A 13046-nucleotide genomic window follows, 5' to 3' on the forward strand; every position below is an offset into this window, starting at 1 on the left:
CCCTCCCCCCCACGCGCGCTCGCGCTCGCCCTCTCTCTCACCCGCCCCCACGCCAAGGACCGCGCCTGCGCACACCCACCACCTCCGGCGCCACGAGGGCTGGTGCGCATTCACACCCAAACCCCAAGGTCCCGCGAGCTTGCTCGCGCCGCTACGTACTGGCCCTAATGCCATCTGCCCGCGGCATTCACCACACTCACTAGCGCACACATCAAAACCCCCACTGCGCCTTTTTTTATTCCTGCGCAACAGGCCCGGGGGCGTGGCTCCAGTTTTGACCTCGCGCTTCCCCACTCGCGGGAACCTTAGCTCATTTCCGCCTATCCTATTTCCGCAGGCCACGTAGACACTTCCTCTCCCAGTGGGGTAAAAAAACACACAAACCCATAATGCCTCCCTGCAGAAAAAAAAAAAAAAAGAAGAAGAAGAAGGGGGGGGGGAAAAAAAAAAAAAAGCACTGGTCAGGGAACTCTGGGTCGTGAAAATGGGCCACGTGAACATTCTGCCCTATAGACTTCTGACCCAACGACTGTAGCGCTTTTGGAGGGTGGGCCAAGAACCTAAAAGGGCGAACGTCATTGGCTGGAATCTGCACTAAAGGAGGAAGAAGATTGGTTTGCTTTAGGCCTTAACCGTGAAGAAGCAGGTTGCTAGCACCCGCCTTTACTGCGGCGAAGTGTCATTGCTGACGTGGGGGTGGTCGTCCAATCATTCGATTATGGAACATTCTAAAACTTAGACAAGACGATTGTGATTGGCTGAAGGGCATACGCCCGCCTCCAGGGTGACGTGTCTGCCTATGGATATCAGTTGCCAGAGAAACCTGGCTTTACTATGGCGGTTGGAGGGACGGCAGTGATCACACGTCGGCTGCTGGGAAGAACTGGATTCTCGTTTCAGGTTTCGGGGTGGGGGTGGGGAGAAAGGGTCGATGATTTTCTCTTTTCGTCTTGTATAGACAGGATTAGCTAGTGCCTTCACAATCGGGCAGAGCTGGATTCAAATTCTTGCTCGCCAACGCCCAGCCCGGGCAAGGCTCATCTTCTTTCTGTGTCTCGGTTTCCATGTTTGTAAAATGGTGATAATAATAGTATCTACCTCAGAGACGTGTACTCAGATACGTGTGCTATATAATAGTGCGTATGAGGCGTTAGCAGAAAGCCTGGCTCCTGAAGACATTAGCTATTGTTAATGGAGTTAAATATGCGCGTAATAGAATGAGAAAAAAATATAAATTAGGTAGACTTGCTCATGATAGTGCCTTTTCTGCCCACTAACTTCTCTTATAAAGGAAATTAGCTATAAAAAATAAATCCTTGTCGATGAAATAATTTGCTCCCTGAAAATTGCCTAAAAATATCAGAGATTGGAATTTTCCTATATTGAAAAGTTAAAAAGGAAGGGGGGGGCGAGAAAGAAAGGGATGGAGAACGAGGGCGAGCAGGAGGTAAACCACATGCGATGAGTAGGCCTTGTTTGGATTCTGACTCGAACACACCAACTGTAAAATATGTTTAAGATGCGTCGGGAAAATTTGAACACGAATTCGATATTTAATGTTTTTTAAGGAATTGATAGCAAATTTTAGGCGTTATAGTGGTATTGTGGTTATGTTTTTAAATTGCCTTTTTTGGTAGAGACGTCTGTGAAAATGTTTACGCACTAAATAATATAATATCTGGGCTTCAAAATACGTTGATAACTAGGATTTGCTTCAAAACAGTATCAGCGGTGGGAAGGGATGTATAGGAAGCAAAATTGGCCCTAAATAATTGCTTAAACTGCGTGATAGGCATATGGCGTTCCTTATATTAATTTGATTTCCTTAGTATGTTTGAAATTTTCCGTAATAGAGTACACAAGTCAGCTATTCGGTGAGCTTGAAAAAGGGGGTGGGGGAGCAGTGGGTGGGGTTATAGATAAAACAAGATGGCCTTCAGTTGGTAATTGTTGAAGCTGGCTGATGGATTCGTGTGGGTTTATAATACTATTCCGTCTAAATTTTATTTATTTGTAATTACTCCTAATAAAAAGCTAAAAAAAGGAAAATTAATTTGTCAAAAATGAAATAGATGTTCAATAAATTAAATTTGAGAATAGCCACAAGAAAGGAAAAATAAACACTTGTACATTATTTATCGGTTTTGATGTCCTTTGTGTGTGATAAAATTGCATTGACTGATGGAGAAGAAAGCTATCATCTCATATCTTTTTATTTTTATGTCCTTTTCTGTCCTTTTGTTTGACCTTCTAGGTCACCATCAGAAAAGCTAAGTTTGCAGTAGAGTAAGGATCAGGAGATCTGATCCTGATTGCAGAAATCTTGGGTAAGTGTCTCCCTTCTCCCGGCTTCAATTTTCAAAAACAAGATAATACCACATAACCTTCCTAACTATTCAGGAATATTTTGAAGATTGATAAGCTCCTATTTGAGAAGGTACTCTAAATTCTGAGAAGGGAAGGATGGAGCTAAATTCATTGGTGCTTCCAGTGTAAAAAGTGCATAAGCAACAGAGGGCTGTGTAATCTTACATCCCTTGATGAAGATATTACAGTTAATATTACAGTTGATCCCCTGTAGTAGTTCCACAGATCCATATATTGTTTTTTCTTTGGAGCATCCATTTGCAGCATAGTTTTGTGGTTAAGAGCAAGTACTGACTTTTAAATTTAAATCCTGGCTCTACCACTTATTTACTCGCTTTATACCCAAGTTTCCTTATATATAAAATTGAGATGATACTAATAGTTCCTACTTCCTAGGATTGTTGAAAGGGTAGCATGTAAAGTACCAGGACAATGCGTATCATGTTTAAGTGCTTGCTTTAATAATAACTATGGCTCTTGCTTTTCCTGATACATCCTGTTTTTCTCATACACTTAAATTTCTGTTTGTAAAAGCAGTGGTTATCTCTTTTTAGAATTGTAAAAAAAAAATAATACTGTTGGTTTCTCTCCTCATTTTCCAGAAGCAGCAGTTACCACTAGAGCTGAATTCTGAAATTATGACTTCTGACTTGTTCTAACAATCTAGAAAGGTTTTAAGTATATTGATTATATTTATTTATGAGAGAATTTCTAGGAGCTATAATTTTAGCTAACCAAACCGTATCTGCTAATAACTTTTATATCCTTACCTCTTTATCTCAGACTAAAAAAAAACTTAAAAAAATAAATATTTCAAGATCCAAGAGAAAATTTACATGAATGTAATTGACATGGTATATGTAAATGTAAGGGTTTAGTCCAACAAACTGTAAGAGATGTTATTCACACTTCTGTATGGCACAGGCATACACAAAAAATGTTAACATTTGGAATATGATTCCCAAATGGTCCATTTCTTGCATGAGAAGATGAAGGAAGGCTTTTCAGTCTCTTGATAGCTGTATTTTCTCATGGAGTCACTGTATTTTCCTTCTTATTTTTCTCCCTTCTGAAAGCTAGGTTTCAGAGGAAGGCACTGCCCTGATGGAAGAGATGCACTAAATGGGTAGGCACCTTTACATGAGGCCATTTAGAGAATGATTAAAGGCTAAAGGTAGGAAGGTGGACTGTTGGGCCAATTGAAGCTCAGAGAAAGCAAGGGCTAGAGTGACCTAAAATAGAGAAAGCCTCAAGGAGGAAAAGGACCTTGACCTGGGCTTCAGAGAATGGGCAGAACCTAGAAGAAGGGAGGGAGTCCAGTCTGAATGGTATGCCTATAAAGTATATAATATGCAGTGATGATTAACTGAAAAATTGGGCCATATGTGAGATCCATGGATAAGAGTAGATCCGAAATTTTGTTAATTTAAAATACATGTATTTTATTATGAATTTTAATCACATAATTGATATGTGAATACAATCTCCTTCTAAAAAATTTAAACATTGCAGAGTAAACTCGGGTTTCCTTTTGTCACCACCCCCAATTCTCTTACTCTCCCTAGAGTTAACCATTCTTACCAGTTTGTTCTATTTCCTTCTAGATTACTAAATTATGTACCTGTCAAAAAAATGTATATGGATATATATAAAATACTGTTTTGTGTTTTTCTTTATACATATATGGTATCACACTATAGAAATATTTTTTCGCCTGACTTTTTATTCAACAAATTGTCTTGGATGACTTCATCTCCATTCACAGAGTTCTGTCTGATTCCTTTCACAGTGGCATTCCTTTAACTAGCATGATATTCCATATTATGGATGTACCACATTTTATTTTGCCAAATCACTATTGACAGCCTTTCAGGTTGACTCCAGTGTTTTGCTACTTCAAATAACACTGCATCAATCAGACATACCACTGTGACAGAACAGATAGCCTAGAGATAGGCTTTAAAAATTAAATGATTAACGGCTGGGCATGGTGGCTCATGCCTGTAATCCCAGACTTTGGGAAGCCAAAACAGGAGGATCACTGCTCAGGAGTTTGAGGTTGCAGTGAGCTATGAACGTGCCACTGCATTCTAGCCTGGGTGACACAATGAGACCTTGTCACAAAAAAATAAAAAATGATCAAAAATCATTGGAAAGATAACTACCTAAAAAGACCCATATACCTCTGGGAATTTAGAATGTTATAAAATAGCATTTAAATCAGTGGGGAAAGGATGGACTGACTCTTCAGTAATAAATATTAGGAAAAGCTAGTTATATATTTGGGAAACACTATAAAAAATAACCAATAAATAATAGAGGAGGGCTGATCATGGTGGCTTCCCGCACTTTGGGAGGTCAAGGCAAGAGGATCACTTGAGCCAATGAGTTTGATACCAGCCTGGACAACATAGTGAGACTCTGTCTCTATAAAAATATTTTTTTAAAAAGGTTAAGTGTACCACTTAAAAAGAAAAAAAGTAAAGGAAATCACTAACAATATTGGTTTGGGAGATTTTCCCTAAGCATGACATAAAAGCCAAGATCACAAAGGAAAAAAACTGACATATTTGTGATATTGAGATAAGCACATGCACACACACACAGACTTATGGTAAGACATCATAAGACACACTTTAAAAAGTGGAAAAATATTTCCAACGTATAAAAGCTATATCACACAAATTCAAATGAAAATATCTTATTACATGTTAGATTGGCCCCAAACAACCCCCCCTTTTAAAGATATTTATCCAGTGTTGTTGAAGGTATGGAATAATGAATAGTTTTGCTGGGAGTCAAAGTTAAAACAGTTCTTTCTAAGGTGAATTTGGTTCAATCTCTGATATCAAAGTTATAAATAAGCAAATCCTTTTGCTAAATATTTCCTCTTAGAATGTGTCCTTTGGAGATAGTAATATTCTGATATATTTATACACTGATGTGTATTGCAGCATTTTTGCAATAATGAACTGTTAGGAACAGTCTATTCATTAATATGAAACTGGTTAAATTACAGTATGTGACAGACTATAGAATGCAATGTGGACATGGAAAAGAACAGGTAGGTATGTACTGACATGGAAAGATGCCCATGATAAGTGAGAAAAGCAGGGTGCAGAGCAGTATCCATCTTTGTCAAAACTAAGTACGTGCATGTTATATGTTCTTTCACATACATTATGTATATAATATACACATTGAATTTTAAAGTTATATCTTTTATTTGTGTGATTGTGTACATCAAAAGATTAGAAGACATACTCCTGACATTGGGATGGGATGGGAGGGAGGCGGTAAGAGAATGCCTGTTAACTTTATGTAGTTGGTATTTATAAATGTACAAATACAAGTGGTGTCACTTGAGGTGGGTCATCAGTTTATAACTTACAAATTCTAGATGGGTTAAGGAATTAAAATATAAAATCTATAAAATAGGCCTTAATTTTTAAACTTAGAAGGAAAAACTACACGACTGATCATATTAAGCTTTTAAAATCTTAGCATCAGACATTAAAATAACACCCTAGGGGAAATATTTGCCAAAAAAATTACAGCTGTTAATAAATAAAGAGCTCCTGGTGTTAAAATCACTAAGAACTAACTCAAAATTAATGGGCAAAGGACAAGAACTGAAATATAAGCGGCCAGCAGACACATTTTTAGAATGTTAAAATGTCACTGATACAAACTGAAAAACTCAAACCAATTTTCTTTACCAAATTTACAAATATTTTAAAATGAAGATCTCCAGTGCTTGCCCGAGCATGAGGCATGATGAACATTTTATACTGCTTGTGGGTTTGGAAATTGGTGCCATTTGATGAGTGTATGTGTGGGGGAATAATTTGGCAAGGTATTAAAAGCCTTAAAAGTTCTAAGCATCTTGATCCACTATATCCACTTCTGGGAATCTTAAGGGAATAATGGGAAATGAGGGCAAAAAGTGTTGAAGCAAAATGTCTTAGTAGTTGGTTATTAAATAATAAATTGTGGGAGGAACACATTGGATATTTCTAGGAGTGGTTAAGTAAAGCATGCTCATTTGATGGATATCACAGCTCAAAACATGCATATTATAACCTTAACCTGGGAAAAAGATCAGTTGTAATAGTAAATTTTTAAAAAAGGAGAGATCTAAGGTTTGATAACAAGCATAACTCACCTCAGTTTAAATGTATTTATACAGGTTAAGGAAACTTACAAAATTAAAGATAAAAATTAAGACAAACATTCAAATGTGTTTACTCAGTTTCTGACTGATCTTTAGGGAACAGGTGAGAAAATAGTCGATGACTGTTGTCCCTATTTCACACCCGTTTTCTCCATATGTTGAATTACTTGCCCTTTGATTCACAGTTGTATACCAACCAGGGACCTAAGTGCTGCTGTGAAAGATGCAAGATAGGTATAAATGGATAATGGCATTCCATAAACAACACTAATACATGAAACATTTAAATAATTAAATACTAAGCTTTAGAGTACTGTCAATTTCATATGGTATTGGAGATGGGAGAGAAACATGGGCCAGAGTAGTTGTGGAAGATTTTTTAAAGAGGAGATGGGACTTGATTTTCCTGATATTTAAATGAGGGACAAAAAGGAAGTCTATTTGGAGCAGAGAATCAGTATGCTGAGTAAACAATGTTAATGAAAATGTGAAATTCATGATAGAAACTGGCAGGTTCACAGTTTAAAGCAACTCAACATAAAAGTAATGATGCCAGCTTTTTAAGTGAGTGTCCCCAACACATGCCACAGATCCATGGAGCAGTGTTAAGCTGCTGGGAAGGGAGAGAGAAGTACAGTGACAGTCGTAAAGCTGCTACTACCACCAATGGGAGCCAGATAGCGAAAGGATGTATTCCCTTTTGATGTCTGGCTCCTGACTCCCAGGTAGTAGAGGTTGCTTGCTTGATGTGTAGGGCACCCCGATAGAAATAAAAGTTATTGAGGCAGTTCTTTAGAAAGACTATTTCCCTGACTTTATTCATTTTGGACATACAAGCCTTGACATGGTGCAGGGTTTTGTTTTTTTTTTTTGTTTTCTGTAGCAGTAAGTGGTTCTGTAGGGTGAACGTTTCATTTAACTTAGGACTTTATATCAAATTTATCAATGATAAAAAAATTTTAGAAAATGATTAAACATCCACCGTAATGAGAACCACATAGAATTATTTTTTTGTAGGTTTCTTATGCATGAATGTATACAGTCAATACCAAGGATATACTATGTTCAGCTACATTCTCAAGTTCCTCCACACTAAGGAATTGCTGATTTTTGTCCAGGCTGGCTCTTCAGTGTCTTGTAGAATCTGGTTTGCACTAGGGCAGTGTTCCTTTTTTTTTGGGGGGGGGGGGTAGTCAGAGTCTCACTCTGCCCAGGCTGGAGTGCTGTGCCATGCACACACACGGCCACTGTAGCCTCGACCTGCTGGATCCTTTCTGCTTCAGCCTTCCAAGTAACTGGAACTACAGATGTGCACCACCACGCCCGGCTAATTTTTTTAATTTATTGTAGAGACGGGGTCTCGCCAAGTTGCCCAGGCTGGTCTCAAACCCCTGGGCTCAGGCAGTCCTCTTGCCTCCGCCTCTCAAAGTGCTGGGATTACAGGTGTAAGCCACCACACCCAGCCATGTTACTTTCTTTAGTTGATATTTTAACTATTATCCCTTTGTTTTATGGAATGAGCCCCCAAGATAGGCTTTCTGGATTTTACTTGTACTAGTTGAGCATCCCTAATCTGAAATGCTCCAAAATCCGACACTTATTGAATGCCATCGTGACACCCTTAAGTGGAAAACTCCACATCTGACTTCATGTGACAAGTGCAAAAAATTTTAAATATTGCATAAGATTACCTTCAGACTGTATAAGGTGTATATGAAATATAAATAAATTTTGTGTTTTGATTGGGGTCCCATCCACCAACATAATGAGATAATCTCATGTTTTTCCAAATATACAATATTCCAAACAATAGTCCCAAGCATTTCAGATAGGGGTGCTCAACCTGTATTAACTAAATTCTCTGATATCCTCAGATACTGTATCCCTTCTGTCTCATTCACAATAAATTACTTTTTAAAAAATTAAACATTTTTAAAGCATGATAGCTTACAATCTAATGCCATGACACACATGGATACTTTCCAGAATATGCCTTTGTCTCAGCTAGGTTTGTGATTTCCACAGCGTCAGTCTATACATTCACAGATTTTGATGCTCTCTGAAGACTTGTTTTGCTCTGTAATTTCTGTTTAGAGATTGTGACCTTTCAGGATATTGTTTACCTAGTGAAAATAATAGCACCCCAGCTTCTCTTTCTAGTAACTGGTTTTCCTGATTCAGGGCTCTGGTCTTCAGGCATTCTTACCTTTGATTTCCCCCCTCAGGGCTTTCCTGATGCCTGTCCACATAGTCTTAAGGACTAGAGATGGGCTGATGGGTGGGTAAAAGTTGTATTTACAGTGCCAGAGAAACCTGATTTAAGACTAGTCTAACAAGCAGAGTGGATTTACCAAATCAACACACAGACAGTAAAAAAAAAAAAAAAAGACTAGTCTACCATCATCCCTTTCTCAGCAGTTACCTCGATTTTAACAGGCTGCTGTTTATCTGTCTAAATATTTCCCTAGAAGTTTATATACACCTGTTTAAAACACACAGAAATGAAATTATGTTCATAAAAACTATCTGAGACATACTTATTTCCCCACCTGTGCTATCTCTCACTTTGGAATCTTATAATGTGCAACCTGGCTATTTACCTAGTAATATGTATTGAACACCTTTCCATGTTAATACATGGATCTCTCCTTATTCATTTGAGTGTTCTGTAGTGTGCATATGTAACATATTACCATTTCCCTATTGAAGAATATGTAGGTGTTTCCAGTTCTTAAGTATTACAAACACCACTGCAGAGAACATCTTTGTATCCACTTTCACATGTGCAGGTATTCCTGTGCTAGGTGCTCAGCAACATCACATGTATGAAGTTCTCACAAGAGCCTGTGAAGGCTATGGATAATCTTCCATATTCCACAGATTAAAAACAACAACACCAAAACAGATTAAAGAGCTTACATGTCTTGCCTGAGACCTCACGACTAAAAAATGGTGGAGCCTAAGTGAAGTAGAGGTCTATCTGACAGCAGAACTTACATATTTTCTCTGATACCACAATTGTAAACCACATGTTTATAAATTATTTTTCCTTATATGAGTTCACAAAATTCATCTTCATTGCAGATACTTGCTTTTCTTTCTAGGTTGTGTCTCCCACATCTTCCAGACCATCCCAGAAGATCTATAAGATTCCACCTGGTAAATCACTAAGAATTCTTAGAAAAGAAAGAAGAAAGATTGTGTAAGTCAAAGGAATTGTTTCATTTGTCATACCATAAGAATAATAGACCATTTTGCATCCTTACCTTACTAGTTCTCTCTGCTACATTTTAAACTGTAGATTATCCCTTTTCCTTCTTGAAACTCTCAACTTCTTTGACTTTAAAGATAGCATTCACATAATTCTCCTATGACTACTCTTAACATTTTTATTTCATTTGTTGGTCTCTTTTCTCTGCTCACCCCTTAAATATCTTCCTTAGGTTTTTCAGAATTCCATACTTGAACTTCTTCCTCTTCTATTAGAAGAACTCTGTTCTCCCTGAATTATTTCATTGGCTCTCATAGTGTCCACTACCAGCTATATTATGATTATTCTCAGATCCCCGTTTCTGGCTCTGACCCTTCGCCTGAGCTTTAAAGTACTATTTAACTGCACACCTTGCTCACTATAGGTTCAATACTTAACTTCTTTCCCCTCTAATCCATTTTCTCCTGTAGATGCAGTCTCATTTGATGGTAATGCTAATAATCCAATCACCCATCCTCAAAACCTGGGAGTCATCAGTGACTCCTCACCAGTTTTTCACCTCCAACACTCACTCACTGAAGGTAGTATCATGTACCATTTATTGTCTGCTCCCCAAATATTCTGTGCCTATATCATTATATTAACCTCATTTTGTAATTGTCACTTTAGACATTTGAATACCTAGCACCTACCATAGTACCTGTCCCAAAGCAGATATGCAGTCATGTATGATGACTAACTGAAGAGATTAATGAATGGATAAATTACCTATGTTCTATCATTTTATTGCTGATTCCAAACTAGCCCATAAAAATCAGTGCTTATATTCATTAATTACCTAGACTTGAAATTGCAGATCCCACTTAGACTCCTCCCTCTCCTTCAGTTACTGTATTCTTCAATGTAAGTTCTGTATTCCATTTCTCTTGACTCTGTCATCACCCTCATTCGGGCCTATCTGGACTTATACAAAAATGTTTACCGTTACTCATTTTGCCCAAGTCAACTAAGTTTAATCTTCCCCATTTCTTTCATATTGTCATTCTTTCTGTGCAAAAGTCTTCTATTTCAACTCCACTGCCTTTTATAGTTTCTCATTTAATTCCTTCCTTATCTAAGATTACATTCCTATCTTTTGAATGGCATCAAAAAACTAATTTATGGGCAGTTCTGATGAGTGGATGGGGTAAGAGTAGTGGTGGGTAGTGAAGATTAGAAAGAGGAAGAGGAGGTAAAAAAAATCACTTGTAAAGGATTTTGAAATCTAAATTCCAAGAGAGTTAGAGTGTGTTGTGCTCTGATGGGCCTTTATGAAGCATAGCTAAAGGTCACAACCAAGTAAAATGCTTTATATATTACAGTGGTTGGAATAAAAACAGGGTTGAATGAGTTCCAGAAAGCAGGGTTCTCAAACTCGTGGACAACAATCTGCAGAAGAAGACAACTTCAAAAAACCAACTAGAAGCAACATGCAGAGAAGTAAGATGAGAGGGGCCTCCTCAGGAAAGAAGACCACTGGTCCACAGCAGAAAAGTCTTGAGTCAGCTCTCCCAGGAAGATGGGGGGGTCGCTCTGCAGAGAACCCCCCTTCAGGATCCGTGAGGAAGACCAGAAAGAACAAACAGAAGACTCCTGGAAACGGAGATGGTGGCAGTACCAGCGAAGCACCTCAGCCCCCTCGCAAGAAAAGGGCACGGGCAGACCCTACTGTTGAAAGTGAGGAGGCATTTAAGAATAGAATGGAAGTTAAAGTGAAGATTCCTGAAGAATTAAAACCATGGCTTGTTGAGGACTGGGACTTAGTTACCAGGCAGAAGCAGCTGTTTCAACTTCCTGCTAAGAAAAATGTAGATGCTATTCTGGAAGAATATGCAAATTGCAAGAAATCGCAGGGAAATGTTGATAATAAGGAATATGCCGTTAATGAAGTTGTGGCAGGAATAAAAGAATATTTCAATGTGATGTTGGGCACTCAGCTGCTCTACAAATTTGAGAGGCCCCAGTATGCTGAAATTCTCTTGGCCCACCCTGATGCGCCAATGTCCCAGGTTTATGGAGCGCCACACCTACTGAGATTATTTGTCAGAATTGGAGCAATGTTGGCCTATACACCCCTTGATGAGAAGAGCCTTGCATTACTGTTGGGCTATTTGCATGATTTCCTAAAATATCTGGCAAAGAATTCTGCATCTCTATTTACTGCCAGTGATTACAAAGTGGCTTCTGCTGAGTACCACCGCAAAGCCCTGTGAGGGTCTCCTGACCACTCACCATTATCTGTCTGGTATCTGTAAACATCTGTTCTTAGTCTTTTTCTTGTAAAATTGATGTTCTTTAAAATTGTTAATGTATAACAGGGCTTATGTTTCAGTTTGTTTTCTGTTCCGTTTTAAACAGAAAATAAAAGGAGTGTAAGCTCCTTTTTCTCATTTCAAAGTTGCTACCAGTGTACGCAGTAATTAGACGAAGAAACATTCAGTAGAACATTTTATCGCCTAGTTGACAACATTGCTTGAATGCTGGTGGTTCTATCCCTTTGACACTACACAATTTTCTAATATGTGTTAATGCTATGTGACAAAAAAACGCCCTGATTCCTAGTGCCAAAGGTTCGACTTAATGTATATACCTGAAAACCCATGCATTTGTGCTCTTTTTTTTTTTTATGGTGCTTGAAGTAAAACAGCCCATCCTCTGCAAGTCCATCTATGTTGTTCCTTAGGCATTCTATCTTTGCTCAAATTGTGGAAGGATGGTGGTTTGTTTCATGGTTTTTGTATTTGAGTCTAATGCACGTTCTAACATGATAGAGGCAATGCATTATTGTGTAGCCACGGTTTTCTGGAAAAGTTGATATTTTAGGAATTGTATTTCAGATCTTAAATAAAATTTGTTTCTAAATTTCAAAGCAAGTAATTTGCAGTGTGCCTTTCTTGTTACTGAGGCTGACAAACTCAGCAGGCTCAGGAAGGATCTAGGTGATATAAAAAAGTTCTAATTCCAAGTAAAAGAATTCCTTTCCCTATTTGGTATGGCGGCCAGAAGTATGCCCTGTCAGGCCCTTTCCTCTCCTCTCCCCTCAGTGTGGCTTCTCAGGGTGCATAAGTCTCTAGTGCTGCTGCTTTTTTTTTTTTTAAGCAGGATTTATTGAGAGGACAGAAAAGCTCCCACAGTGGGAAGGGACCCAAGGGGGTTGCCCTAGTGCTGCTGCAGTTTTTTTTTGTTTTGTTTTTTTTTTCAGAGTCTTACTCTGTCGTCCAGGCTGGAGTATGGTGGCACACTCATGGCCACCCC

General features: G+C 38.4%; 1 protein-coding gene across 15 annotated transcripts in view; it reads left to right on the top strand.

Moving 5' to 3' along the window:
* MORF4L2 (mortality factor 4 like 2) overlaps positions 1 to 12664 on the top strand; it is a 20508-nt gene extending 7844 nt beyond the window's left edge. The window contains exons 1-5 of one of the 15 annotated variants that reach the window (XM_021714025.1): positions 280 to 900; positions 2255 to 2327; positions 2764 to 2810; positions 9646 to 9743; positions 11114 to 12664. In XM_021714025.1, coding sequence (XP_021569700.1) covers positions 11138 to 12004 — 867 coding nt within the window. In that variant the 5' untranslated portion in view covers positions 280 to 900; positions 2255 to 2327; positions 2764 to 2810; positions 9646 to 9743; positions 11114 to 11137 and the 3' untranslated portion in view covers positions 12005 to 12664. The other 14 variants (XM_021714026.1, XM_021714032.1, XM_021714033.1 and 11 more) reach the window with 14 other exon arrangements.
* Positions 12665 to 13046: the final 382 nt, after the last annotated feature.

This window comes from Carlito syrichta, unplaced genomic scaffold, assembly GCF_000164805.1.
Source record: "Carlito syrichta isolate Samal-C Ts95f unplaced genomic scaffold, Tarsius_syrichta-2.0.1 Scaffold305169, whole genome shotgun sequence".
Taxonomy (NCBI): domain Eukaryota; kingdom Metazoa; phylum Chordata; class Mammalia; order Primates; family Tarsiidae; genus Carlito; species Carlito syrichta.